The 27,397-nt window shown below is 44.3% G+C and overlaps 2 protein-coding genes across 3 annotated transcripts; both read left to right on the forward strand.

Annotated features, from left to right (window-relative positions):
* The first annotated feature begins 15,669 nt into the window (after positions 1–15,669).
* Positions 15,670–18,806, forward strand: LOC125587765. Its single transcript, XM_048758861.1, has 8 exons — positions 15,670–15,930; positions 16,102–16,890; positions 16,970–17,176; positions 17,257–17,346; positions 17,424–17,531; positions 17,612–17,845; positions 17,933–18,283; positions 18,362–18,806. Exons 2-8 carry the CDS (start codon positions 16,114–16,116, stop codon positions 18,551–18,553), a joined length of 1,959 nt encoding a protein of 652 aa, XP_048614818.1. The 5' UTR covers positions 15,670–15,930; positions 16,102–16,113; the 3' UTR covers positions 18,554–18,806.
* Positions 18,807–19,048: 242 nt separating this feature from the next.
* Positions 19,049–23,324, forward strand: LOC125587764. 2 transcript variants are annotated; one of them, XM_048758860.1, is made up of 7 exons: positions 19,049–19,545; positions 19,637–21,263; positions 21,347–21,617; positions 21,723–21,972; positions 22,075–22,362; positions 22,438–22,543; positions 22,613–23,324. In XM_048758860.1, the coding sequence occupies exons 1-7, from the start codon at positions 19,517–19,519 to the stop codon at positions 23,222–23,224; spliced, it is 3,183 nt and encodes a 1,060-aa protein (XP_048614817.1). In that variant the 5' UTR covers positions 19,049–19,516; the 3' UTR covers positions 23,225–23,324. The 2 variants fall into 2 exon arrangements, with proteins under 2 accessions (XP_048614817.1, XP_048614816.1); XM_048758859.1 differs by having other exon boundaries at positions 21,347–21,972.
* Positions 23,325–27,397: the final 4,073 nt, after the last annotated feature.

The raw sequence follows: 27,397 nt of genomic DNA on the forward strand, positions 1-27,397 counted from the left end.
GCGTAAACCGTCCTACAATTTACGGGCTGTTGATTAAGAAATCGTCAAGTGGGCTTCGAGTCATGTCTTAGGTCCCTTTCGGCCGTCTTCTGGCTCGAAGCATTTATTACGGCTTCTTTCAATAAAAACGAACTTTCTGCGGTTTTTATCGTAAAGTTTGATTGATGACCTCGCATGTCGAGAAACATGAAATGGATTTGCTACGGTCTTCGGGAGATAGCATCAAAGGGTAGACGAGAATGCATGGATTCGTGTCGAATTCGACGTTTCGGAAAAGCTCAGTCGCTACGTAGCGACCGAGCTTGGCTCGAGCTCGGTCGCTATGTAGCGACCCTATTCGGGTTTTTCTCCGATGTCTCCTGTTCTTTCCGCAAAGCTCTTCTTAAGTACAAATTGTTTCCGAAAGAGTATTTGTCGTAGAAAAATTCTCACTTTCTTCTTTGGACGTTTTGAGTGTTAACTTCATCGCAACCGTTTTTGACCCCAACAGTTAGCCCCCAGCTCGTTAGAATCGTGGATCGGGAGACGAGATTCTAGCGTGCGGTTTGGCGATTTAGGCAAAGATAGGCGTATCGGATGAAGTTCACACTCTAAACTCCGCGGAGGAAAGTCATCGAGAAAGTATATGTTTATAAATATAAAAAAATTTAAGCCCATACTTCTATAAGTAGTGAGCACTTATCATTTATTTCCTTCATACTTTCCCTTCTTCAAATTTTCTCTAGCTTCTCTCCTAAATTCTAGCTTTCAAAATGTCTTCCTCCCAAGGTAGCAAGAGAAGTTCCGACGTTGAGATGGGCGAGACCACCTCCCTGGCTCCGATTCCAACTTCCTCCGTTGAAATGCCAACATGCGTCGCCGACCATCTTTCCTTCCGAGAGAAACTAGCTCGTCGAAAAGCCGAGAAGGAGCCATCCTCTTCTGCCCTGGCTGTTGCTCCAGATCACGGAACCGAGGTCCAGGTTCTGCAGGATGCAGGAACCCTCACTGGCACGAGTGTTCCATGTGTTCTGGATACTTTGGTTCTTCCCGCCGCTGAGTCTATGCCTCCTCCCCTGGCTAGAAAAGATATCGTCCTAGCGATGCGTGCTCCTAGTGCTGTTCCGATTGCTCAGCCTAAGGGCTGGAAGAGGAAGTTTACCAAGGGCGGTGACGGGGAATCTTCGCAGCATGGAGGCTCGAGTCTAGCGTCGGGGCTCCGCGGAAAGGTTTGTCGCCTGTTTTGTGGTTTTTTTTATATGACACTTTTTTTTATATCTCTAACTGTTTTCTCGTCTCACAGTTCATGTCGTTGATCGACGGGATGATCAGCAAGTGCGGTTCTGAGGCCAGTCGTCTTGCCGGGGAGTTGACCGAGTTGCAAGGTAGATGGTCTGAAACTGAAGCCATTCTGACGGCAGTCAAGGATTCTCACTCCACGAAGGTGTCCGAACTCGAGGTTGAGATCGGGGAGCTCGAGAGGGACCTTGGGAAGACAGCGAGCTCTCTGCTTAAGGAGAAGAAGGCCAGGAAGGCCAAATCTTCGGAGGTGCATCAACTTCAGCGTCAGATCAAGGGTGACGTAGGATCGGCGAGCCGCGGGATTCGAGAGGCCAAGGATGCTCTCCGTTCTGAGTTCCAGGCGAAGATTTCTGCCTTTCTTGGCTCCCTCGAGTGCATCCGGAGCAGGGATTTGGCCTTGGTGACGAGTGAGGGCCGGATGGCCGTAGTTCGAGCGTTCCAGAGCGAGACTTCCCCATCCTTAGAGGCCGAAGAGACCCGGTTGTCTGATTGCAAGGGATATTTGGTAGCTGTGGATGGAGATTTCGATCTCGTCCTAGCTGACATGAAATCCGCGTGCTTCTTTCCGACGTGTTCAAAAGACCCAGAGGGGAAAGATCCCGTGGTCGGAGAAAGCAGGGGTGACGCGGCTCCAAGCTTAGATGATGCGATGGGTGAAGAGGAAGTTTGAGTTCAGAAGATGACTATGTTTTCGATATCTTGTGAGAGATTTTTTTTTTGCGTTGATGTTTCGGCCTTAAATGGCTTTATTTAATGTTTCGGGACTGGCCATTTGTGGCTTTGAATCCCTGCAGTTTTGTGGCTTTCTTTTTATGATAAGATGGTTAATTTCCGTTTTTCGCGAGTGAGGGTATGGTGTGGAAGGAAGATGATGAGTTGTCGTCTCATATCCTTCTTCGATGTGAAATGTTTTGTTCGCAATCTGTTTCGAGAGTTTTTCCACGATATTTAGATTTCGCGGGATATCTGAAAACCTCGAACGTAAACACAGAGGCATGGTTTTAAGATCTCATATCTTTTCGATATCATGCCTTGAGATGTTAGAGACCAGTGCGCTGGGTTTAGGGCAAGACCAAGGTTTACTTTCGGTTTTAAGATTTATACGGTGACTAGCCGGCTATCGATTTATCTGTCGCGATTTTTACCCTATTCGTACCGATTTAAAGTCCACGATAAGTTCTCGGCTTATATGCCTTGTTTGATATGAATCGAGCATCTCTCCAGAGACAATTTTTAAGCCAACTGGAAGTGCTAGACCAAAATTTCAGATTTTTTTTATAGCGCTATTATCCTTGTGTCGGATGTACAAGAGTCATCTTCGTGAGATGGATATGTCTGTTTAGGACGTTCAAGAGTTCGATGTGATCAGCACCGAACCTGGCGACAGATGTCGCCGTTTGGGTTTTTGCGCAAAATATGCTGAGGCGTTTAACATGCACATTGTTTTTTGTGACAGAGGTTTTGTTTTGTCGGCCAGAAAAAACAACTCTTGAGGCGTTTTTTGCGACGTCTCGCGATGCCAAAGTTGATTTTCCCTAGTGACTGGTTTATTTTCGAGTTTTTTCAGGACTTGAAAATAATTTGCGGATGAAGATGTTTTGCTTAGTTAAAATGTATAGGAAACATTGAAGGCGTGGTCAGATGTTTCGAATTTTAGAGTATACGAGTATACGTATCCACTCCCCCCCTTTTCAGTGGGGGGGGGGGGGACAGCTGAATTTGTCTTTCGAGAAACTGCCTACGTACTCCTTACGGAGATCAAGCCGTCTCCTAGTTCGGTAGTCGCGAGGTGGTTTGTTTAGTGATAGTATTTTTTGAGATGCATTGCATTCCAGGTCCTCGGAATTTTTCGCCTTGCATGTTGGCTATATCGTAGGAACCCGGTCGAACGATTTTTTCGATCTTATAGGGTCCTTCCCAGTTTGCTCCAAGTTTTCCTGCGTTTCGTTCGGCGGTGTTTTGGAAGAACTTGCGAAGGACCAAATCCCCTTTGTTGAATCTGCGATTCCGTACGTTGGAATTATAATATTTTGCGGCCGCGTGTTGGTAATGTTGAATTCGAATGAGTGCTCGGTCTCTACGCTCATTAACAAGGTCGAGATCGTCTAAGAGCATGGTTTTGTTAAGCTCTTCTCGTTCGGGTAGTAATCTTCTTCGAACACCGGGGAACTCGACTTCTGCGGGAATCATGCATTCCGTTCCGTATACGAGAGCGAAAGGTGTTTCTCCCGTTGCTCGCCTCGGGGTGGTGCGATGCGACCAGAGGACTCCCTCGAGTTCGTCGCCCCATCTGCCTTTTTAGCCTCTAGGCGTTTCTTAAGTCCGTCAAGAATGGTCTTATTGATCGTTTCGGCTTGTCCGTTGCACTGTGGATATCTGGGCGTTGACTTGTACAGTCGTATCTTCCATTTCTCACAGAATGCTTCGAACCAGGTGGAGATGAACAGAGATCCGTTATCGGTTACGATCTCGTAAGGAACTCCATGCCTGCAGATGATATTTTTCCATACAAAATGCTCAACTTGGACATCTTTTATGCTTGCGTATGAGTCTGCCTCTACCCATTTAGAGAAGAAATCGGTGAGGACTAAGAGGAAACGCTTTTGCTTTGAATTGTGAAGAGGTCCGACGATGTCCATGGCCCAGCGCATGAAGGGATAGGGCGATGTGATGGAGGAAAGAACTTCGGCTGGTGGTCGGATGGTTGGAGCATGCCTTTGGCATTTTTCGCGTTTTCGCGCGAATTTCTCGCAATCTCCGATCATCGTGGGCCAGTAGTATCCATGGCGTTTGATTTTCACTGCTAGTGACCTTCCTCCGGAATGGTTTCCGCAGGACCCAGAATGTACTTCCTCCATCACTTTTCTCGCTTTCTCTCCTTCCAGACACGTCATGAGTGCTCCGGAGAGTCTCCATTTGTAAATTTCACCGTCGACCATTACGTAACGCGCAGCCTGCGTTCAGAATTTGCGGGGCGCCCATTTTTCGGTACGTAGCTTTTCGTCGGTGATGTAGGTTTGAATCGTTTGCAGCCATGGGGTATCGCAGCCGTCATCGGATTGCTCTGGTTCTGGTCGTATCGTAATTTCTTCTTCCTCGTCATCTTGACCTTCTATGAGGTTGACGACGATTGGTGGTCCGATACTCGGGTGTTCGATGAACTCGACCGGAATCACTCTTTTAAGACCTTGGTTGGAACTTGACGCTAGGACCGCGAGAGCATCTGCCTGGACGTTTTCATAACGGGGGATTCACGTAAGAGCAAAACAGTCAAATTCTTGAGCTAGATTTTGGACCAGTTTGTCCATTCTTTTGTCCCGCGCTTCATACTCTCCGCTAAATTGATTTGCTACTAGCTTGGAATCGCAGTAAGCGTGGATATTGCGTATCTTCAAGCCGTGAGCTAAACGCATCCCTGTGCTGAGTGCTTCATACTCGGCCTCGTTGTTGGAGGCATGGAATTCCAGCTTGAAGGATTATTCCAGGATCACGTCGGTCGGAGATGTGAGGCGGATTCCGATGCCTGATCCTTGCTTGGACGAGGATCCGTCGACGTGAAGGAGCCAGGTGGAATTTGGTTCCTCGTTGTTTACGGTCCCCGTTGGTAGTTCGACCAAGAAGTCTGCGAGCAGTTGTGATTTTGCACTCGTTCTCGGCCGGTACTCGATATCGTACTCACTCAACTCGACTGCCCATATGGCTAGTCGGCTTGACTGACTCGGGCTATGCAGAATCGTCCGTAGGGGGTAGGTCGTGAGGATGACGTTCGTGTGGGATTGGAAATACGGTCTTAGCTTTCGGGCCGATGTCACGACTGCGCATGCTAATTTTTCCATTAGCGGGTACCTGGATTCGGCATCCTGCAAGGTTTTGCTTACATAAAAAATTGGTTTCTGTTCACCGCGTTCTTCCCTGATCAGGACGCTGCTCAAAGCCGTTGCCAATACCGCGATGTATAAGAACAGAGGTTCCCCCTCTACGGGTTTTGCGAGGATTGGAGGAGAAGCTAAGTATCGTTTCAGCTGTTGGAAAGCGTTTTCGCATTCTTCCGACCATTCGAACTTTTTATTTCCCCGTAGGATATCGTAGAAAGGCAAGCACTTGTCCGTTGACCGTGAAATGAATCAGTTAAGTGCTGCGACTCTACCGGTCAGCCTCTGGGCTTCCCGCTTATTCTTGGGTGACGCCATCTCGATTAATGCATTGATCTGTTTCGGATTAGCTTCGATTCCGCGGTATGTCACCAGGTAACCGAGGAACTCTCCTGACGCTACGGCGAATCTACATTTTGTCGGGTTGAGCTTCATGTTATGAGAATTTAGTTGTGCGAAACATTCCTCGAGATGTGATACGTGATCTTTTTCTTGGAGGGATTTGACGAGCATATCGTCGATATAAACCTCCATTGTTTTACCGAGTTGTTCGGAGAACATACGGTTCACGAGTCGTTGGTAAGTGGCGCCAGCGTTTTTGAGACCGAAGGGCATTACCCTGTAGCAATAAGTTCCGCGATCAGTAATGAATGCAGTTTTTTCACGATAGTCGAGATTCATCATAATTTGATTGTAACCCGAGAAGGCATCCATGAAAGATAGGAGTTCATTCCCCACCGTTGCTTCGACCAGCCGATCGATGTGCGGTAGAGGGAAACTTTCCTTTGGACAGGCTTTGTTAAGATCGGTAAAGTCCACGCAGACTCACCACTTCCCATTTTTCTTTCTGACAATTACGGGGTTGGCGAGCCAGTCTGGATATCTTACTTATGTTATTGATCCGACTTTAAGCAATTTGTTGACGTCGTCGTTTACCGTGAAAGCGCATTCGGGTCTTAGCTTACGTCTTTTTTGTTTGACTGGTTTGAAAGTCGGATTGATATTCAACTCGTGACATGTTATGTTATTGTCGATCCCTGGCATATCTTCCGCAGCCCATGCAAAAGTATTGAGGTTCTTTTTCAGGCAGGTTATGAGTTCAGTCCTCAAGGGCTCGCGGAGATTTGCTCCGATCTCGACGCACCGCTCTGGGAACGCTTCGCCAAGACACACTGTCACCACATGTTCGCAAGTTGGTTCGCGTTTTTCCTCTAGGGCCACGATGTTACGGGACTGTCAGAAGATTTTTGCTAAATCCTCACTTCGCGAGTTTTCGTCAGAGACCTTTTTCTTTACCTTTTTAGGAATGGTTTCGAGGTCTGGTCTTTTTCGTTTTTGTTCTGTGGCGAAACACACCTGCGATACTCTTGGATTTCCCCATATTACCTCGATTCCGTTAGAAGTTGGGAATTTGAGGCAAAGGTGATATGTTGATGGGATTGCACGCATGGAATTAAACCAAGGCGTTCCCATGATAACGTCGTAAGACGCGGGGCGGTCAACGACTAGAAACTCTGTGACTCTTGTCACAGTCCCAGCTTTGACTGCGAGATTAATCTATCCGAAGGCTGTGGTGGTTTATCCCGAAAGTCCCAACAGTGGACTAGGATGTTTCGCGACTTCGGATGGATCGATCTCCATTTTTTCGAGAGTATCCTTGAAGATGATATCAACCGAACTTCCAGTGTCGATTAGCACCCTAGCGATGTCGATGTCGTGAATCGTTAGCTCAATAACAAGGAGATCGTTACGAGGTTTGGCATGATCGACCGTTGCTCACCCCTTGAATGAGATGACGTTCGCGCACGTCGAGTCTTACATATCGTTTCTGATCGTTAAGTGGCTTTTACGGGTTAGATTGATCTGTACCCCCTCCTTCTAGCGCCAAAATGTGGGAACCAAAATTCGCACTGTCGATTTCCGTTTAAATTAGGAAAGTAGGAGAACCCTAGTTTCCCAGAGGTCCCGAATATCTGCTAATACCACACGCCAAGCAATCAGAACACGAGATAACAACGATGAAAATATAAGAAATCGTAAAAAGAGCAAAAGGTTTCTTATTCCGAATTCACGTATGAGCGTTACAACAAGGTATAAGCCTCGACTATGAGAGCTCTCGGCGAGATTCCTGTTGGGGTCGAAAACGGTTAGGACGAAGTTAACGTCCAAATCCCCGAAGAAAATAACGAAAAACCTTCTTCGACAAATACTTTTTCGAAATAGATTCTTCCTTACGAAAAGCTTTGCGGAGAAAACACTAGACATCAGACAAGAGCTCGAAAAGGGTCGCTACGCAGCGACCGAACGCGTGTTCCGCTTGGTCGCTACGTAGCGACCGAGCTCGAGCCAAAGCTCGGTCGCTACGTAGCGACCGAGCTCGAGCCAAAGCTCGGTCGCTACGTAGCAACCGAGCATCCATTCCGCTCGGTCGCAACGTAGCGACCGAGCTCTTCCGAAACATCGATACGACATTAGTCCATGCATTCTCGTCTATCCTTCGATGCTATCTCCCGAAGACCGTAGCGAACCCATTTCATGTTTCCCACCATTCTAAGTCATCGATCAAACTTTACGGTAAAAACCGCGGAAAGTTCACTCTTTATCGAAAGAAGCCGTAATAAACGCTTCGAGTCAGAAGACGGCCCAAAGGGTCCTAAGACATAACTCGAGGCCCAACTTACGATTTCTTAACCAACAGCCCGTAAGCTGCATGACGGTTTACGCTTGGTTCGCAAGGAAAGATAAATGTCAGGTTTCCGCGGATAAATACGAAATTTTGAAGATAATTACTAAGATCGGAAAAATGGAATATCTCCTTTTTTATGCTATGGCAGCTTAAGGGCAGAAGCGGAAAAGCGTAAAGGGAGGACTTTTTTAGAGCAAATTTAGCACTTAGAGCAATTAGGCATATTTCCGTTTCTGTTATTCGAGCTGCGACTCAACTAGGTTATTGCCGTCTTAGGGTTTTAGAACTAGGAATCTTGCCGACAGCTCTCATAGCCCAGGCTCTTACCTTGTTGCAACGCTCTAACGCGAATTCGGGATAAGATCTACTTTGCTCCGTTCGTCGATTGGCCCCGACGAACACATCAGCCGTCTTAAACAGACGCAACTTGATCGCTTTTTTGATCTTCGAACGTCCAACACAAGGACGAAAGCCCGCTATAAAAAAATCCGAAATTTTGGTCTAGCACTTCTAGTTGGCTTAAAAATTGTCTCTGGAAAGATGCTCGATTCGTACCATACAAGTCGTATAAGCCGAGAACCTATTGCGGACTTTAAATCGATACGAATCAGGTAGAAATCGCAACAGGAAAACCGATAGCCTGCTAGTCACCGCACAAACCTTAAAACCGAGAGTAAACCTAGGTCTTGCCCTAAACCCATCGCATTGGTTTCAGACATCTCAAAGACATGATATCTAAACGATACGAGATCCTAAAACATGTCTCTCCGTTCATATCTCAACGTTCCCGAATGATCGTAAGAATAAATATTTTTTACGAAAACTCACGTCTCAAACAAACCAACAGATTTAACGCCTCAACGAAGTTAAATACGAGACGACAACTCATGTTTACTTCAAACCCACTCGAAACAAAGTAACTCAACCAAACATTCATTATATAAACCGCATAGCGGTAGGGGCTCAAAGCCACCAACGGCCAGTCCCGATAAAAATAAAAACGGCCAAAACAGGCCCATACAAAGTTCGAAGGCCACAATCGGCCGGGCATATATGAACAAAGGCCACACTTGGCCGCAAAATACTAGATAAGGGAAAAATTTCTTCCCGTCAAACACTCACAGATCAAAGTTAAAATTCCCGGACAAGGAAGCTCCGAATGCGTCCGCGGGATAGTTCCCTTCCTCATCGTCACCGGCAAAATCAGTCGTGGTTTCTACGGTATCAGGAGAAACCGGGATGGGATCCCAGAATCCCTGAATCTTCCCATCGATCAGAGAAATGAGCGTCTCAGCGTGAGCATGATCCTTCATGCCACCCTTCATTAACTCCATCTCCCTCTCGAAAATATAGTCATCCGCCCGCGTCTTCCAAAGGCTCCCGAGTGAGCCGCGACACTCACGGAAGTCGCCCAGCGAGTTGAAAGCATCCCTGAGGTTCCCATACTCAACCTGGAATTGAGAGGCGCGAGTCTTCATCACCTCGACAACTTCCCTCTTGCCCTTCCGTTCCGCCCTACGAACAGCCCTGGCATGATCACGAGCGAGTTGAGCATTTCGTACCAACATCTCGTCTCGCATGCGAGCAAGATCCTTTTCCGCCTTCTCCGCTTTTAAGCGATAGATCATGGCCTCTCTATCGCTCGCCTCAATGGCCGATCCAAGCAAGTTCAAGCCCTGTAAAACCGATTGACACGTTGTAAGGAAAAAATAATAATAATAACGATCGTCAAAATTCTTAAAGCTTATACCCCGTTGATGATACGAGAACCTTCCGCGATGACTTTCGGCCTCCCCAACTTCTTCGTGGCCGGAGGAGCATCGAAGCCCGATGGAAGACCAGCGAAGAAATCATCGAAGTCCGGAATAGGGACCTCGCTCGTACCACTTCCATCGCCGAAAGCAAGGTCCGGATTCCATCCTGGAATCATGGAATCGTCCACCAAATACTCCAGGTCACCGAGGTCATCAGGCTCGGAATCACTCCTTGTCTCTCCTCCCAAAGCAGGACTAGGATGCACAAACCTCAGCGCCTTTCGAACTCTCTTCGGCGTAAAGGAAGTCCAGAAAAAAGGACCTTTCCTGAGCAGATCCCTCGCCGCAATAATGTCCTCAGGAAACGGAGCAAGAGGATTGATGAAGGGACGATCGTTCGGTAACCTCTAGAACAATGGGATACAACTCTCCTCAACGGACGCGGCGTCTACACGAACAAAGAAGAAAAACTTCTTCCACGAGTTGAAGTTAGAAGTAAACCCCTTAAACACTGACATGAAGTTCCGAGGAACCAGCCTGTACGTGTCCGTATCCTTGATGATCTGTAACCGAAGAAGAGCTTCGAAGTGATCGACGGTAAGGGAGAGACCATGCTCGTAGCTCAGGATCAGGACTCCAATGAGGTGCTGGATGCCAAGAGGATTCAGTTGGCTTTTCGCCACCCCGAAACGATCCAACACACGGACGATAATTTCGGGAATCGGGAACCACAAACGACAGCGCACTACGAATGCTTCGTAACAAGTAAAGTAACCTTCCGGGGGACTACTAGCGCGCTCTCCTTGACAAGGAACCCTGAACTCCACCGCATCCGAAATATGGTAGAACGACCGCATGACCTCGAGGAATTCGCTAGTACTCCTACTTGGTGCACCTTCCTCCACGAGTCGATGGTTCATGACCGGGAACGATTTCTCTTTGGGAGGCATGATCGAATCATAACACGCCACCCACCATGCCTCGTTCTCAGCCGGGTCTACCGAATGAGGAACGAATTCCATCTTTGGCACACAGAGCTCTTCAGAAACGTTCGCGGGCAAGGACCCTTTCTTCGAACTCCTCTTCTTACTCGACATCTCGTGTTTTTCTTTTCTTTTTATCAAGAAGGAAATGATAGAGAGAAAGAGAAAGAAGAAATAAATTTTCAAGAAACCTCTCTATGAGAATGAGTAAGTGTAAAGATTGTGAAGAAATTACCTCCCTTCTTATAGGCACCAATCTCGTCCGAACTCGCCATACCGCACGTTGGGATCTCACTAGAAATCCACGATCCAAACGAGCTGGGGGGGCTAACTGTTGGGGTCGAAAACGGTTACGACGAAGTTAACGTCCAAATCCCCGAAGAAGAAAACGAAAAACTTTCTTCGACAAATACTTTTTCGAAATAGATTCTTCCTTACGAAAAGCTTTGCGGAGGAAACACTAGACATCGGACAAGAGCTCGAAAAGGGTCGCTACGCAGCGACCGAACGCGTGTTCCACTCGGTCGCTACGTAGCGACCGAGCGTCCATTCCGCTCGGTCGCTACGTAGCGACCAAGCTCTTCCGAAACGTCGATTCGACATTTGTCCATGCATTCTCGTCTACCCTTCGATGCTATCTCCCGAAGACCGTAGCGAACCCATTTCATATTTCCCGCCATTCTAAGTCATCGATCAAACTTTACGGTAAAAACCACGGAAAGTTCACTCTTTATCGAAAGAAGCCGTAATAAACTCTTCGAGTCAGAAGACGGCCCAAAGGGACCTAAGACATGACTCGAGGCCCAACTTACAATTTCTTGACCAACAGCCCATAAGCCGCATGACGGTTTACGCTTGGTTCGCAAGGAAAGATAAATGTCAAGTTTCCGCGGACAAATACGAAATTTTGAAGATAATTACGAAGATCGAAAAAAATTGAATATCTCCATTTTTATGCTATGGCGGCTTAAGAGCAGAAGAGGAAAAGCGTAAATCGACCTAGGAGCCAGTATATAAGGAGTCCTAGGCGAGAGGCATGGGGAGGACTTTTTTCAGAGCAAATTTAGCACTTAGAGCAATTAGGCATATTTTCGTTTTTGTTATTCGAGCTTCGACTCAACTAGGTTATTGTCGTCTTAGGGTTTCAGAACTAGGAATCTCGCCGACAGCTCTCATAGCCCAGGCTCTTACCTTGTTGTAACGCTCTAACGCGAATTCGGGATAAGATCTACTTTGCTCTCTTTTCTATTTCTTATACTTTATTGTTGTTATTCTTATGTTCTGATTGCTTGGCGTGTGGTATTAGCAGATATCCGGGACCTCTGGGAAATTAGGGTTTTCCTAGTTTTCTTATTTAAACGGAAATCGACAGTGCAAATTTCGGTTCCCACAATCCCTAGTTCTAATAACCTAAGACTGCAAAACCTAGTTTAGTCGCAGCTCGAAATAACAAAAATGGAAAGTTGCCTAATTGTTTTAAGTGCTAAGTTTTCTCTGGAAAAGTTCTCCCTCTGTGCCTCTCGCCTATGACTCCTTATATACTCCCTCCCATGTCGGTTTACGCTCTTCCCTTTCTGCCCTTAAGCCATCATAGCCTAAAATTGGAGATATTCTATTTTCCCGATCTTCGTAATTATCTTCAAAATTTCGTATTTATCAGCGGAAACTTGACATTTATCTTTCCTTGCTAACCAAGCGTAAACCGTCCTACGGTTTACGGGCTGTTGGTTAAGAAATCGTAAAGTGGGCTTCAAGTCATGTCTTAGGTCCCTTTGGGCCGTCTTCTGGCTCGAAGCGTTTATTACGTCTTCTTTCGATAAAAACGAACTTTCCGTGGTTTTTATTGTAAAGTTTGATTGATGACCTCGAATGTCGAGAAACATGAAATGGATTTGCTACGGTCTTCGGGAGATAGCATCAAAGGGTAGACGAGAATGCATGGATTCGTGTCGCATTCGACGTTTCGGAAAAGTTCGGTCGCTACGTAGCGACCGAGATTGGCTCGAGACCGGTCGCTACGTAGCGACCGAGCGGGACGTGCGCTCGATCGCTGCGTAGGGACAGAGCTTGGCTCGAGATCGGTCGCTACGTAGCGACCGAGCCAGGCTCGAGCTCGGTCTCTACGTAGCGACCGAGCCAGGCTCGAGCTCGGTCGCTGCGTAGTGACCGAGCTTGGCTCGAGCTTGGTCACTATGTTGCGACTTTATTCGGGGTTTTCTCCGATGTCTCATGTTCTTTCCGCAAAGCTCTTTGTAAGAAAAAATCTCGATGATGATGGCGATGGACAAACGTGACGAGCTATCCGAAGCCGCTCGAAGAGGGACCGATTTCCAGGGCTTATCCGACAACTTGCAAATCTGGACAAGCAAGCTCATCAAAGCCAAGCCCGTCCTAACCCGCAACGCCCACGCGAATCAAGCCCCAAGCTCCACATACAGAAGAGCCAGAGGTCGCAGATATGGATGACGTACCACTAGTCGAAGGCGACTCAACTCGTAACCTCAGGATCAGCTCCAAGCTCTCTGAGGGATTAAGAAGAAGGCTAGTAGATTTTCTCAGGTCTAATTCCGATTGTTTCGCGTGGTCCCACTTGGACATGCCCGAGATCGATCCCCAGATCATTATGCATCGGCTGCAGGTGGATCCCTCACACCATCCTACAAGACAGAAGCGAAGGAAGTTCGCTCTGGAAAGATACATTATAATCAACGAAGAGGTCAAGAACCTATTGGAGGTGGGGTTCATCCGTGAAGTGCAATATCCTGAGTGGCTAGACAACGTGGTCGTGGTCAAGAAAAAGAACAGAAAATGGCGGGTCTGCATCGACTTCACAGACCTCAACAAGTCCTGTCCAAAGGATCCTTTCCCTCTGCCGCACATCGATAAACTTGTCGATGCTACAGCTGTACACCGGTTAATGAGCTTCATGGATAAATTCCGTAAATATAATATGAAACTCAACCCAGATAAATTCTCATTCGGCGTCAGCTCCGGAAAATTCCTAGGGTACATTGTAACCCACCGGGGCATCAAAGCTAATCCAGAACAGATCAGAGCTATCCATTCAATCCCTTCCCCGAGAAGCGTGAAAGAAGACCAAAAGCTGACCGTTAGAATGGCGGCCTTAAGCAGATTCATCTCCAGGCTCTCTGACAAGTCCCAGACCTTCTTAGAAACTCTCAAGAAGCCAAAGGACTTGAAATGGACCGAGGAGTGCGAATCGGCTCTTTTGGAGTTCAAGGCTTATCTTACCACTCCCCCTCTCTTATCTAAACCCTTGCTCGGCGAAGTCTTACTGCTATATCTCACATTATCAGAGCATGCAGTCAGCGCCGTCCTAGTTCAAGAAGAGGGAACAAAGCAATTGCCAATCTATTACGTGAGCAAAGCCCTTCTGGACGCGGAAACTCGCTACAGTCATCTAGAAAAGTTGGCTCTGGCCCTATTGGTCGCCACTCGCAAGTTACGGCCTTACTTTCAGGCTCATCCGGTGGTGGTCGTCACTTCCTTCCCTATAAAGCTGGTCCTACATAAGCCCGAGGTCTCCGGACGATTGGTGGAGTGGGCAGTGGAACTGGGGGAATACAATATAATCTCCCGGCCCGCTACCGCAATTAAGTCCCAGGCCCTAGCGGACTTTGTGGCCGAATTTTCTCCAGCTTTGCTCCCGGCTCTCGAACAGGGGGTACGTCTTCATAGCGGAAAAAGGAAGAAGGAGAATGGATCCTACATGTGGATGGCTCCAGTAACGTTCAAGGGGCAGGAGTAGGGATCGTACTCACGTCCCAAACAGGGAACACATGCTCGAGAGCCGTAAGATGCAATTTCAAAGCGACGAACAACGAAAGCGAGTACGAGGCCTTGATCGCTGGGCTATCACTCGCTCACCAGCTGGGTACGGAGAATATCCATGTCATAGTGACTCCCAACTGATTATCAACCAGGCGCAAGGAGAATACCAGGCTAAAGATGACAGCATGATCCGGTATCTGGCAGTCGCTCAACGACTCATCAAGAAGTTCAAAACCTGCAAGGTCACTCAGATCCCCAAGGAGCAGAATTCACAAGCTGATGCTCTGGCCAACTTACGGTCCGCCGTCGAGACCCAGATCCAGATGAGCATCCCCCTGTTAGTGCTCCAATGGCCAGCCACCCTAGTAGAGCAACAAAACGAAGAGATTTCTGCCATCGAAGAATAAGAAACCTGGATGACTCCCCTGGTCCGGTACCTGGAGGACTATATACTTCTAGAAGACCCAACGAGAGCAGGAAAATCAAGAAGAAGGCCGCTAGGTACTGTCTCTCTCAGGGAAAGCTATACCGAAGGTCGTTCTCTGGCCCATATCTGAGATGTGTTACACCCCGTGAAGCGACTAAGATCCTAGTGGAATTACACGAGGGAGATTGCGGGTCTCACTCCAGCAGCAAGAGCCTAGTACTGAGAGCCAAAAGAGAAGGCAATTACTGGCCCACGATGGCCGATGACGCGAACCAAAAAGCAAAACATTGCGACAGATGCCAAAGGCACGCCCCTGTCTCCCGACTGCCTCCGGAGAACCTCAAGTCCATAAGCTCGCACTGGCCATTCAGGAAATGGGGCATGTATATTGTAGGAAAGTTCCCCATGGGGCCGGGGCAGAAGGTCTTCCTCCTGATAGTGACATACTACTTTTCGAAGTGGATCGAGGCAGAAGCACTCAGCAGGATAACCGATCTCCAGATCAGAAAGTTCATATGGACGAATGTAATCACGCGGTTCGGGGTTCCAGAAGATATCATCACCGACAATGGCCCCTCAATTTATGAGCCACAACTTCAAGGAATTCTGCAAAGACTGGGGCATCAGACTCTTCTTTGCTACGCCGCGCACCCCCAATCTAACGACCAAGCGGAATCCACAAATAACACTGTGGTTAACATCACTACAGGAAATAAGGGTTTTAATAGCAATGTAATATAGCGGAAAAGAAGTTTGTGCTATTGTATGTTTGTGGCTAGAAATATAATAGCGTTTCTTTAAGTAAAAAGCTATTATATCTGGAGCGGCAAAATGAAATTTGCAAGCGCGCATGTTTTTGGGATTTTGATCTTTAGATTATAGCACTGAGAAAGAATAATCGTTATGGTATCCTCGACCGCTTATTTTTTTATTAAAACCCGCGAATGATAAATTTTGTGGGAAATATATCTTTGACCAAAGCAAAGAATATTTAGTACTTTTTCATTAAAACAAAAGAATATCGTCTCTGCATTTTCTCTCCCAAAGTGTTCTTCGTGAGACCCCTTCGGAATCATCGATCTCTGTCTTCTTTGTCTTCATCGATCTCTGTCTTCTTTGTCTTCTTCGATCTCAGGTTTGTCTTCTTTGATCTCTGTCTTCTTTAACTTGCATGCATCATGATAATAATCGATTGCTTATTATCTCAATAGATATGTATCGATCGTCTTCCATTTTTACAATCTACAATCATGAAAATTAATCGATTGCTTATTATCTCAATAGATCTCAAAAATGATTTTTTTAGGAACAAATTAACATGGGGCCGAAGACACGAGGAGGAATGGTTAGAAGAAGCAGACGTTCCCAAGGTCTGGAAGCAGAAACAGAGTTCATTGAGATAACCAGAAAGAGTACGAAAATGCGTAAGTTAAATAAGGGAAAAGAAGTTGCTATTGAAGAAGAAAACATTGAGATAAGGCAAGAAAGTGCTGACGAAGTCCCGACAAAGGTTTCTGAAGATGTTAATGAGGCGGATGGTGATGGTGATGGTGATGATCCACATGTGGAAATTGAAGTTGAGAATGTCATTGCTGAAGAACAGTCTCAGTCTGAGAATGGAGTTACTGAAGAACCTTCTCAGCCGAGAGAAGCTGACATGGAAGCTGAAAATGGAGTTACTCAAGAACCTTCTCAGCCGAGAGAAGCTGACATGGAACCTGAGAATGGATTTACTCAAGAACCTTCTCAGTCGAGAGAAGCTGACATGGAACCTGAGAATGGAGTTACTCAAGAACCTTCTCAGCCGAGAGAAGCTGACATTGAAACTGAGAATGGCATTTCAGGAGCAGAAGCATCGCCATCTGATGGAAAACAAAAGAAGAAAAGAGGACCCACAAAGATGCGTAAAGTGGCCAAGGATCATCAAGAGAAGGTTTCTGTGTCATTCACTGAGCTTGGCGAACATGTAGGTCCTGGATCAGTGACACTTTCATCGTTCCTTGGACCCCTTGTACGCGAACATGTGACTGTACTTCTTGATGATTGGAGGAATCTTGATAAGCAGACAAAGGACACATTATGGGAGGAAATTCAGGTATATATATGCCCTTAAGTCTATTGTATAATGTCTTTGTAAGGATTATAATGTGTGGCATTTGCATACATTACTGCAGGCGAGGTTTGATTTGAAAGAAGAGTGGCAAAAAGATTCAGTCTTCAAACAGATGGGCTGTTTGTGGAGATCTGGAAAGTCAAGGCTTGTATCACAACTGCGAAATGCAAAAAGCTCCACAGAGAGAGCAGCACTGAAACCAAGCAACATTCGATCTGTTCAGGTTTGGAGCGCTTGGGTTAAGAGTAGGACTTCGTCTGTGTTCAAGGTGAAATATACAGAGCATTTGGTTTTTAAGTGTTTACTTCGGAGATTTGATTGATCAAATTTGATTTAATAATATTGTAGGCAAAGAGTGAAAAGTACAGAGCACTAAGGAGAGCTCAGATTCCTCACACCACTAGTCGTAGAGGAATGAATCGTCTAGCTTGTGAAATGGTAAGTAACAGTATGTAATTATATTATATCTGAAGATAGAACAAACTGATAAGTAAAACAATATATCACTCTTGTAGAAAAAAAAGAGTGAAGACCCTAAGAAGATTAGCCGGAGCAAGGTCTGGATAGCAGGACACACTCACTCTGATGGTAGACCTGTTAGACCTGAGTTTGCTGAAACCATTGTAAGGTTTCATTGTCTGATTAATTAAGTTACTCTTTTTGGTATTGAAAAGGACCATAACTTATATTGTGTTTGTCTCAGGAAAAAATAATTTCACTTGATAGTCAAATGGACTCCACATCCAGTGTTAATATAAAAGAAGATGCTGTTAGTCAAGTGTTGGGAGTAGACAAACCTGGACGAGTCAGAGGGTTGGGAAGAGGGATTACTGCTACGAAACTAGCATTCTTGTCAGCTAGAGACTCCAAACTTGCCGACTTGGAAAGCGAGATTAAAGACTTGAAGATTCTGGTCCGTGACTTAGCTGGAAATAAGGTGAATTTTCTTTAGTTTTAACTGGTTATATAATGTAGAATTTCCTTGATTGATATAAAATCAATGATTCATTTTATGTTTTTACAGAAAAACAATGATGATTGTGTTTCTCCATCTGAGGCTAGTTATGTATACAAAGAAGGAACTAGAGTTCAACTACTTGATTGGTGTGAGTCAAAAGATGTTGTTGTCGCTGAAGGAGAATTCTGCTCTGCTGAAGGTACATACAAGATTGGTCGTATTCCGATTGGTCCTAACGCCGCGGCGGTTGTTGTAAAGTCGGTATCAAACCCGAAGGCATCTGTTTGGAGGCCAACTACGGATGTGCGTAATCTTCAGGAAGCAGCGGGATGCAAAATTCCATGGCCAATTGATAAACTGATACTAGATAGTGCATCGAACAACCATCCAGTTTCCTCGGATGTGTTAAGATCAAAGGTCATTCCATTAGCACGTATACTTACGTTTGTATTATAAAATTCAACATGATACTAACCATATGCATTGTCAATATAGAATACTACCGTAGATGATCTTGAAAGGTGCAAGATCTACGATTGGGTTAAGGGCGTCGAGGTAATCGCTGAAGGTTTTATGGGTTCGACTGACCCATATGAGATGGTGAACAATGTTCCTTTGGGTCCGAATGCTGTAGTTATGAGAGTTGCTAAGGTGATTAATGGGAAAGCTTTTCTATGGAGGCCTTGATTGAAGATGCATCTCTATGGAGACCAAACTCTTTTCTGGAAGACATATCAGATGCTGTGGGCAGCACAGTGGCTTGGCCAAATGATAAGATTCTGTATGTTTAAATGTACTCGATCGAGTATTCTCAAAGACATATTTATGGATCGGAGTATGCTTGTTTTGTTTTAAGACATATTTTGCTTGTTTGGTTGTAAGACATATTTTGTTTGGTTGTTAAGACATATTTCTAATAAGATTATGTAGGCTTGGCATATATATAAATTATAAAAATAAGTGGTCCTTTAAAATTTTTAAAAAATAAGTGTTTCAAAATAATTTATACAATTTAAGTGTTCCATTAAAATTTTTACAAATAAATTGTTCATAAAAATTTATACAATTTAGATTTTAGGGTTTATTTAGGGATTCAACCCTATTGTAACAAATTTATACCCTATCATCATATAGGGATTCAAATTTAGGGATTCAACCCTATTGTAACAAATTTATACAATTTAGATGAAACAAATTTAGATTTTAGGGTTTATTTAGGGATTCAACCCTATATAACACATAAGGATTCAACCCTATCATCATCTATTCTCCATATAGAGAAATCATTTTATACTTATTTCAAACATATAATATTTTTGTTAAAAAAAATTAATAATAAAATTTATTAAAATTTAAATTTTGTTTATAACATAATTTCCCATCATTTTCATGCATTTTTCGTAATTTAAAAATAAATTAATATAGAATTGTACATAAACCAATAAGAAGGAATGGTGGGGATAGATGACGTGCCTTCATAGAAGCCGTAGGATCTGATTTTTTAATCTTTCAATCTCCGTCTTTCCATCGGAGATCTGTTCATTCTCCTTCTGCGATTACTCAAATCTAGGTTTAGTTCCTTTTGCTGACGCCTCCTTTTCGAAAATCGAAGGTTTCAGTCGATTTCCCTCGAAGTTATATTGTTCTGATATGGAAAAAGCATGGGTTTGGCTTCCAAGGTAGTAATCTTTTCGACATTTTAATTCATGACGAATTCTTCTTCTGTTCCAAATTTTTTGTTCTGATTCTGTTCCTTATATATATATATAGGGCTAGCCTCGAATATTTCGAAGGAGCAACAGGCTTTGTTACTGCATCAGCGAGGAGGTTAGGAGATCCGACAGAAATATTATGTCCCTGTACTCACTGCAGAAACCTTTCCCATCAAGTTTTAGACAAAGTAACGGAGCATCTTGTGATTAGGGGTATGGATAAGAAGTATATGAGGAGTTCTTGTTGGAGTCTTCATGGTGAGAGAAGGTCTGATATGAATGATAGTGTCCCTCAATCAGAAACAGAGGCTTATGGTTTGCTAAGGACGGCTTATTTTGATAGTGGTGAACCTGATGAACCGCCTTCTGATGACACTGGAGGAGAGCCTGTACATGGTGAACCTGATGAAGACTCGGAGTTTAGGAAGAAGTTGAGAGATGCTGAAACTCCATTGTACTTGACATGTAGCAAGCACACCAAAGTTTCTGCGATCATGGCCCTTTACCGCATCAAAGTAAAGAGTGGAATGTCAGAGGCTTACTTTGATCAGCTACTGTCGGCATTACATGACATGCTACCAGAAGGTAATGTACTACCAAAGTCGACTGATTCGATTAAGAAGTTCTTGAAGATTTTTGGGTTTGGCTACGAAATGATTCATGCGTGCAAGAACGATTGTATTCTCTATAGGAAGCAATATGAGGAGTTGGAAACCTGCCCAAGATGTAGTGCTTCTAGATGGGAAATTGATAAGCACAGTAATGAAGAAAAGAAAGGAATTCCTGCAAAGGTCCTACGGTATTTTCCGATCAAAGACAGATTCAAGAGGATGTTTAGATCAGCAAGGATGGCTGAGGATTTGCGATGGCATGCCAACAATGCCACTGAAGATGGTATAATGCGACATCCTGTTGACTCGTTATCTTGGGCTCAAGTGAATAATAAGTGGCCAGAGTTTGCTAGTGAAGCAAGAAACCTTCGACTCGGCCTGTCAACAGATGGTATGAACCCTTTCTCTATCCAGAACACAAAGTATAGTACTTGGCCAGTGTTGTTAGTCAATTACAACTTGCCACCAACTCTGTGTATGAAGGCTGAGAACGTCATGTTGACTATGTTGATCCCTGGACCGACGGCTCCGAGCAACAACATTGATGTTTATCTAGAGCCACTGGTTGAAGACTTACAAGAATTGTGGAGTGAGGGGATTCAGGTATACGACTCATTCCTGAAAGAGAAGTTCACACTAAAAGCTATGTTGTTGTGGACTATAAGCGACTACCCGGCTCTAGGTAGTTTGGCAGGTTGTAAAGTTAAAGGGAAACAAGCATGCAATGTTTGTGGAAAGGATACACCAAATAGGTGGCTCAAGTTTAGTCGCAAGTATGTGTATTTGGGGAATAGGAAGCGACTAAGCCCTGGACATCACTACAGACGCAGGAAAGGATGGTTTGATAATACAGTGGAGAAGGGGACTGCAAACAGGATTCAAACCGGTGCAGAAATATTTGCAACACTAAAGAACTTCAGGAATGACTTTGGAAGATCTTTAGCAAAGAAAAAAAAAAGGAAGAGAAATGTTGTCTCAGAAGATGAGGTGGCTGAAGACGAAGAAAATGATGAAACGAGTGATCAATGGAGGTGGAAGAAACGATCAATATTCTTCGATTTACCGTACTGGAAGGTATTATAGCTATTGTTAGACTGAGATACGATTGTCACATTTTGTTTATCCATTAACTGATCATTCTGTTTTCAATGTGTTAGGATTTGCCGGTGCGTCACAACATCGACGTCATGCACGTGGAAAAGAACTTGTCTGATGCATTATTATCAACGCTGATGCAGAGTGCTAAGTCAAAAGATGGCCTCAAAGCGAGACAGGACTTAGAAGATATTGGAATCCGGAAAAACTTGCACACACAGGTACGGGGAAAGAGATTCTACTTGCCTCCAGCAACTTATTGGCTCAGTAAGGAAGAGAAAAAGATATTTTGTCAAAGGTTGTCTGCGTTTAGAGGCCCTGACGGCTACTGCGGTAATATTGCAAATGTTGTTTCAATTAACCCTCCTATGATTGGAAGTCTTAAATCCCATGATCATCATGTACTAATCCAAAATCTGTTACCTGCTGCGTTACGAGGGTTGCTTCCAAGAGGACCAAGAGTGGCAGTAACTCGAGTATGTAACTACTTCAACAGATTGTGTCAGCGTGCTATTGACGCGGAGAAGCTGATAACTTTGGAAAATGAGTTTGTGGAGACAATGTGCCAACTCGAGCGGTTCTTTCCTCCATCGCTCTTCGATATCATGTTCCACCTTCCTTTACACCTAGCAAGAGAGGCACGTTTGGGAGGTCCTGTGCACTTTCGTTGGATGTATCCGTTTGAGAGGTTTGTTTTCATTTTGTTCGCGTAATGTAAATTGTTTATATCCTGAACTGTTTTTCCGATCAACTGAGGTTTGTAACTATTGCTATATTGTTTGAGCTGTAGATACATGAAAACACTCAAGGCATATGTAAAGAATTTTGCTAGGCCAGAAGCATGTATGGCTGAGGGGTACTTAGCTGGAGAATGCATAGCCTTTTGTTTAGAGTTCCTAAAGAATTCTGTACCCGTTGAAGAAGTACTTAACCGTAATGAAGATATTCAGTCTGATGGAATGGTTCTTGAAGGTCGACCACTGCAAAAGGGAACAGAGCTTATTCTTTCAGAGAAAGATAGAGACATAGCACATCGATATGTTTTGATGAATATGGCTATTATGGATCCCTATGTTGAGTAAGTTCTACTGTCCCTCTCAAATTCAGATTTTTTTATCAGTCTGATAACTCTCTACTTTGTTATGAGAACCAGGAAGCACTTACAAGAACTGCAAGATAATGATGTTCGATTAGCAACAAATGAAACTTTGTTATGGAAGCATCACACCCAACAATTTGCTGAATGGGTGAAGAATAAGGTTTGTACAACTTCACTATCTGTTCACTTTTCTATTCACATAGCTCACACAGTTTTACATCCTTGTTAGATACCTTCTAACTCAAAGGAGCATTCTACGAAGCTGAGGTGGTTGGCCTTTGGACCAAGGTTTACTGCTCATACCAATAAAGGTTTTGTCATTAACGGGAACCGATTTCACATACAATCCGTTAAGCGAAAGACTCAGAATAGTGGAGTCACTTACGAAGCTTTCAGCATGTGTAGATCTTCTGCAAGAGATACAAGACATACAGCCGATATGGTCACATATTATGGAGTGATAACAGAGATCATTCTTCTCGATTACCACATGTTCAGCGTTCCTTTATTCAAGTGTAATTGGGCGAACAGAGGCTACGGTGTTAAGGAAGAAGATGGTTTCACCCTTGTCAATCTTCATGTCAACCAAACGCCATATTTACAAGATCCATACATTCTACCATCACAAGCAAAACAGGTATTTTACTCTAGAGAAGATGAAGAATCGCCTTGGTATGTTGTTATGAGAGCACCACCGAGAGGATATCATGAACTCGAGACAGAGGAAGACGTTGTCGGAGCACCATTACTCGCACAGGAATTTGATGATACAGAGCAATTGTCTGATGATGAAAGTTTTTGTGTTAGAGATGATTGTGATGGAATTATAGTTGCTGATTGATTTTTTTTGCATGGAAAATTTGTGAGAATTGAATATATTTTTTATTTTCGAATATTTTAATTTTCTTCGAATTTTAATTAGAATTAATTTTTATTTTACATTTTTTGATTCTCTATTATTTTAAAAATCAAAATATTAAATAAAATTTGTTATAAACAAAATGAAACAATTGCATATAAAAAAATGCAATGAAATGTTCAAATATTGCTATTGATAGAAGACGACAATAGTAATTACAAATCGCTATATTTAATTTTAAAAAATGCTATAGTTAAAAAGTTATAATATCATTTTGGCGACGCTATAATACAAATTTACAATTGCATAACAAGAACCGCTATTAATAATAAAATATCAATAGCACAACAAAAATCCGCTATGAAATGTACGAGACCTATTATCGCGGGCGATATTGGAGCGCTTTCTACAACGCTATGGTAGCGTCTTATAGCGCTTTAGCGGTGCCATCAAAACCCTTATTTCCTGTAGTGCATGTTGAAGAAGCGCTTGGAGTGTTCCAAGGGAAATTGGGCAGAGGAGCTGCACGGAGTCCTCTGGGCCTACCGGATCACTCCCAAGAGAGCAACCCAGGAAACCCCCTACGCGCTGGTGTATGGAACAGAGGCCATAATCCCAACCGAAATTCACGTAAAGAACACAGTCTCAGGGACCACCTCTCAGGAAGAAAATCACGAGCTAATGTCAGTAAGTCTCGATCTACTCGACGAAAAGAGAGAAACTGGCCGATTGAGAAACTGGTCCTACCAGCAAGAAGTAGCCAAGACCTACAACAAGAAGGTCAGAACCAGGACCTTTCAGCAAGGCGACTGGGTCCTGTGGCGAAGAGGAAAGACAACGGGGAAACTCACCCCCGGGTGGGAAGAACCCTACAAGATAATCGAGGGGGAGCAGGGGAATACATGCTACAAGACGCCAAAGGTAAAATACAACCCAATTCTATACACCTTAAAGCTTATCATTTCTAATAAAGATCACTAGATCATATTATCTATATCTATTATTTAAGCATTATGTTTTCCTACTCCTTTGTACGCTGAAACGTCTCCGGACAAAGCTTATATAATAAAATAGTTCCGACTATAAAAGAGTAGTAGGAATGCCATAATACTTAAAGGGGCAAACGAGCTGGACCAGGTCCAAAAGACCTCCGATCCTGGCCAATCCTTAATGAAAAAGTGGTACGACCACGCAAAAACAAAACGGGTATGAGACATAAGGTAGGAATGGGTCTGCCCAAGCCCGAGTATGCCGTCAATACCACCTAAAACCCATGTATAGCCTCAGGCATATCGGGGTCCAAAAAAAATACCAAAAATGTGAAAGTACCTGCATTAAAACGTTACGTGCTAGAATAATACACGGGACACGAGGTATAATTTCCCTTGAGCAAGTGCAAAAGTCTGGGAGCACCACATAATATTCTACTTCTCCAGACGTGGAAAGTAGCAAAGCCTAACACTTGGGTTTTCACCCACACCAGCACCCTCTAAGTCTGATAGTGGCTTTCTGTAGAAAGCAACATGCAGCACGGGAACTCGATAGTGACCAGCTTCTGAGCGGTAGAATGCGAAATCCCAACAAGTACCGGTAGTGGCCTCACCTTAGATGGTAGAATACGGTCCCTTAAATTTAAACTGAATACCCCCGGGTTATCAAGAACTTTTGGGTCCCCATGAAGTCTCCAGGTCCTGAACAAATTTCTTCAGGGCCTGGAAAAGGTAAACCTACAGGTTCTTATTAACCCCCAGGCCCGACTACGATCTCAGGTTCCAAAGATAAAACCTCTGGATCCCTAAAAAGACCTTCGGACCTTGTACCCCTAGAGCTAAGTTCTCAATTCCAAACTTACAGGAGAGAAGGAAACAAGGTTTGCAGGAAAAGAAATTCATTACGAAAAAGCATTGTTCCAAAGGAGAATCAAGAAAGGCAACAAGAAGCCATTATTCAAAGAAAAAAAAAATTCGACAAAAAGCAACAAACATCTAGAAGGGTGGACCGGCTGAAACTCGAGACTCCGCAGCGGACCTCGAACCTACTCAAGGGCACCCTCTAAAGTGATTATCTGATCCTTCAGAACAAAGCAGATACCGACGATATTCTTCTTCGGGATCCCAGCGTTCTGTTCTTCCTTCCAGCCATTCCTTCATAAGCTCCCATCAAGCAGAAGCTCTCACCTGCCAAATCAATAAGTCACGCTGAGCTGCCATGTCTTGCACCCGGTTACGAAGAAGAAACAAGTCAGTAAGAAGCCTCTGTCGAACGCCCATTAGCGGTGCATCTCCAGTCACGGTCCTGGAATGGAGCGGTCTAATCCTAGCGGCGTGTGATGTTGCCCTAGTCAAACGAGGTGGGGGGGGCATAGAAGAGGCATCTTATTCGCGTTCCAGCTTGCTGAAATATCAAGCAACAACTGAAATTTGGTAGTATCAAGAGACTTTCTGCTTCTCTTGTGTCACCGTTCAATCCATTATTTCTCCCTTTTGGCGAGTTCATATCCCTTAAGTCCGATTGAGTGATCCTTCCCTAATTAAGGGTATATCAAGTGGTATCAGAGCCACTCAACCGGTAATATCTATATATCTTTCTCATCTTCCATTTCTAAACACTTCTTCTTCATCTTTCTATCTCAAATCCGGGCCATTACCTTACATATCGTCATTCTTCTATAAAAAACAGAAATTAATAGAAAAAAGATAAGAAAAGAAAAGAAAAAAAAAGATCTATCAAAAAAAAGAGAAAAGAAAAAAAAAGAGAAAAGAAAAAAAAAGTTTGATTTATTTGGCTAGGTGGTGGAAGAGAAATCATACTGGCAGAGGAGAAATCCAGCCTTGGAGTGGTTAATACAGATTTCAAAACCAATTCTCTTATCTTTCTATCTTGTGTTCATCTCTTGCTTGCTTGGAGAAATCCATTGGGTTATTTGATTTGTTCTCTTAGAACTTTGAGAGGAAACTGTTGGGGTCAAAAACGGTTACGACGAAGTTAACATTCAAAACGTCCGAAGAAGAAAATGAGAACTTTCGTTGAGAAATACTTTTTCGAAATAGATTCTTTCTTACAAAAAGCTTTGCGGAGGAAACACGAGACATCGGACAGGAGCTCGAAAAAGGTCGCTGCGCAACGACCGAAAGCGTGTTCCGCTCGGTCGCTATGTAGCGACAGAGCTCGAGCCAAGCTTGGTCGCTACGTAGCGACCGAGCGCCCGTCCCGCTGGGTCGCTACGTAGCGACCGAGCTCGAGCCAAGCTCGGTCCCTACGCAGCGACCGAGCGTCCATCCCGCTCGGTAGCTACGTAGCGACCGAGCTCGAGCCAAGCTCGGTCGCTACGTAGCGACCGATCTCGAGCCAAGCTTGATCGCTACGTAGCGACCGAGCTCGAGCCAAGCTCGGTCGCTACGTAGCGACCGACCATGCATTTTGTTAGCGACCGAGCTCTTCCAAAACGTCGATACGACAGTTAGTCCATGCATTCTCGTCTACTCTTCGATGCTATCTCCAAAAGACTGTAGCGAACCCATTTCATGTTTCCCGCCATTCTAAGTCATTCATCAAAATTTAAGGTAAAAACTGCGGAAAGTTCGTTCTTTATCGAAAGAAGCCGTAATAAACGCTTCGAGTCAGAAGACGGCCCAAAGGGACCTAAGATATGACTCGAGGCCCAACTTACGATTTCTTAACCAACAGCCCGTAAGCCGCATGACGGTTTACGCTTGGTTCGCAAGGAAAGATAAATTTCAAGTTTCCACGGATAAATACGAAATTTTGAAAATATTTATGAAGATCGGAAAAAATGGAATATCTCCATTTTTACGCTACGACGACTTAAGGGCAAGAGAGGAAAAGCGTAAACCGACCTAGGAGCCAGTATATAAGGAGTCCTAGGCGAGAGGCATGGAGAGGGACTTTTTTAGAGTAAACTTAGCACTTAGGGCAACTAGGCAACTTTCCGTTTTTGTTATTCGAGCTGCGACTCAATTAGGTTTAGCCGTCTTAGAGTTGTTAGAACTAGAAATCTCGCCGACAGCTCTCGAGCCCATGCTTATACCTTGTTGTAAACGCTCATACGCAAATTCGGAATAAGACTTCTCTTTGCTCTCTTTTTACGATTTCATATAATTTATCGTTGTTATCTCGTCTTCTGATTGCTTAGCG

The sequence above is a fragment of the Brassica napus genome, chromosome C5, assembly GCF_020379485.1.
Source record: "Brassica napus cultivar Da-Ae chromosome C5, Da-Ae, whole genome shotgun sequence".
Lineage (NCBI taxonomy): Eukaryota > Viridiplantae > Streptophyta > Magnoliopsida > Brassicales > Brassicaceae > Brassica > Brassica napus.

What these genes read in the sequence shown, in the direction of transcription:
- LOC125587765 (XM_048758861.1), top strand. Translation starts at nt 16,114, where the DNA reads ATGGGGCCGAAGACACGAGGAGGAATGGTTAGAAGAAGCAGACGTTCC. An exon ending in CATTATGGGAGGAAATTCAG is followed by an intron (nt 16,891 to 16,969) that starts GTATATATATGC and finishes ACATTACTGCAG; the next exon opens with GCGAGGTTTGATTTGAAAGA. An exon ending in GTGACTTAGCTGGAAATAAG is followed by an intron (nt 17,846 to 17,932) that starts GTGAATTTTCTT and finishes ATGTTTTTACAG; the next exon opens with AAAAACAATGATGATTGTGT.
- LOC125587764 (XM_048758859.1), top strand. Translation starts at nt 19,517, where the DNA reads ATGGAAAAAGCATGGGTTTGGCTTCCAAG. An exon ending in TGGATGTATCCGTTTGAGAG is followed by an intron (nt 21,973 to 22,074) that starts GTTTGTTTTCAT and finishes TTTGAGCTGTAG; the next exon opens with ATACATGAAAACACTCAAGG. An exon ending in CTGAATGGGTGAAGAATAAG is followed by an intron (nt 22,544 to 22,612) that starts GTTTGTACAACT and finishes CATCCTTGTTAG; the next exon opens with ATACCTTCTAACTCAAAGGA.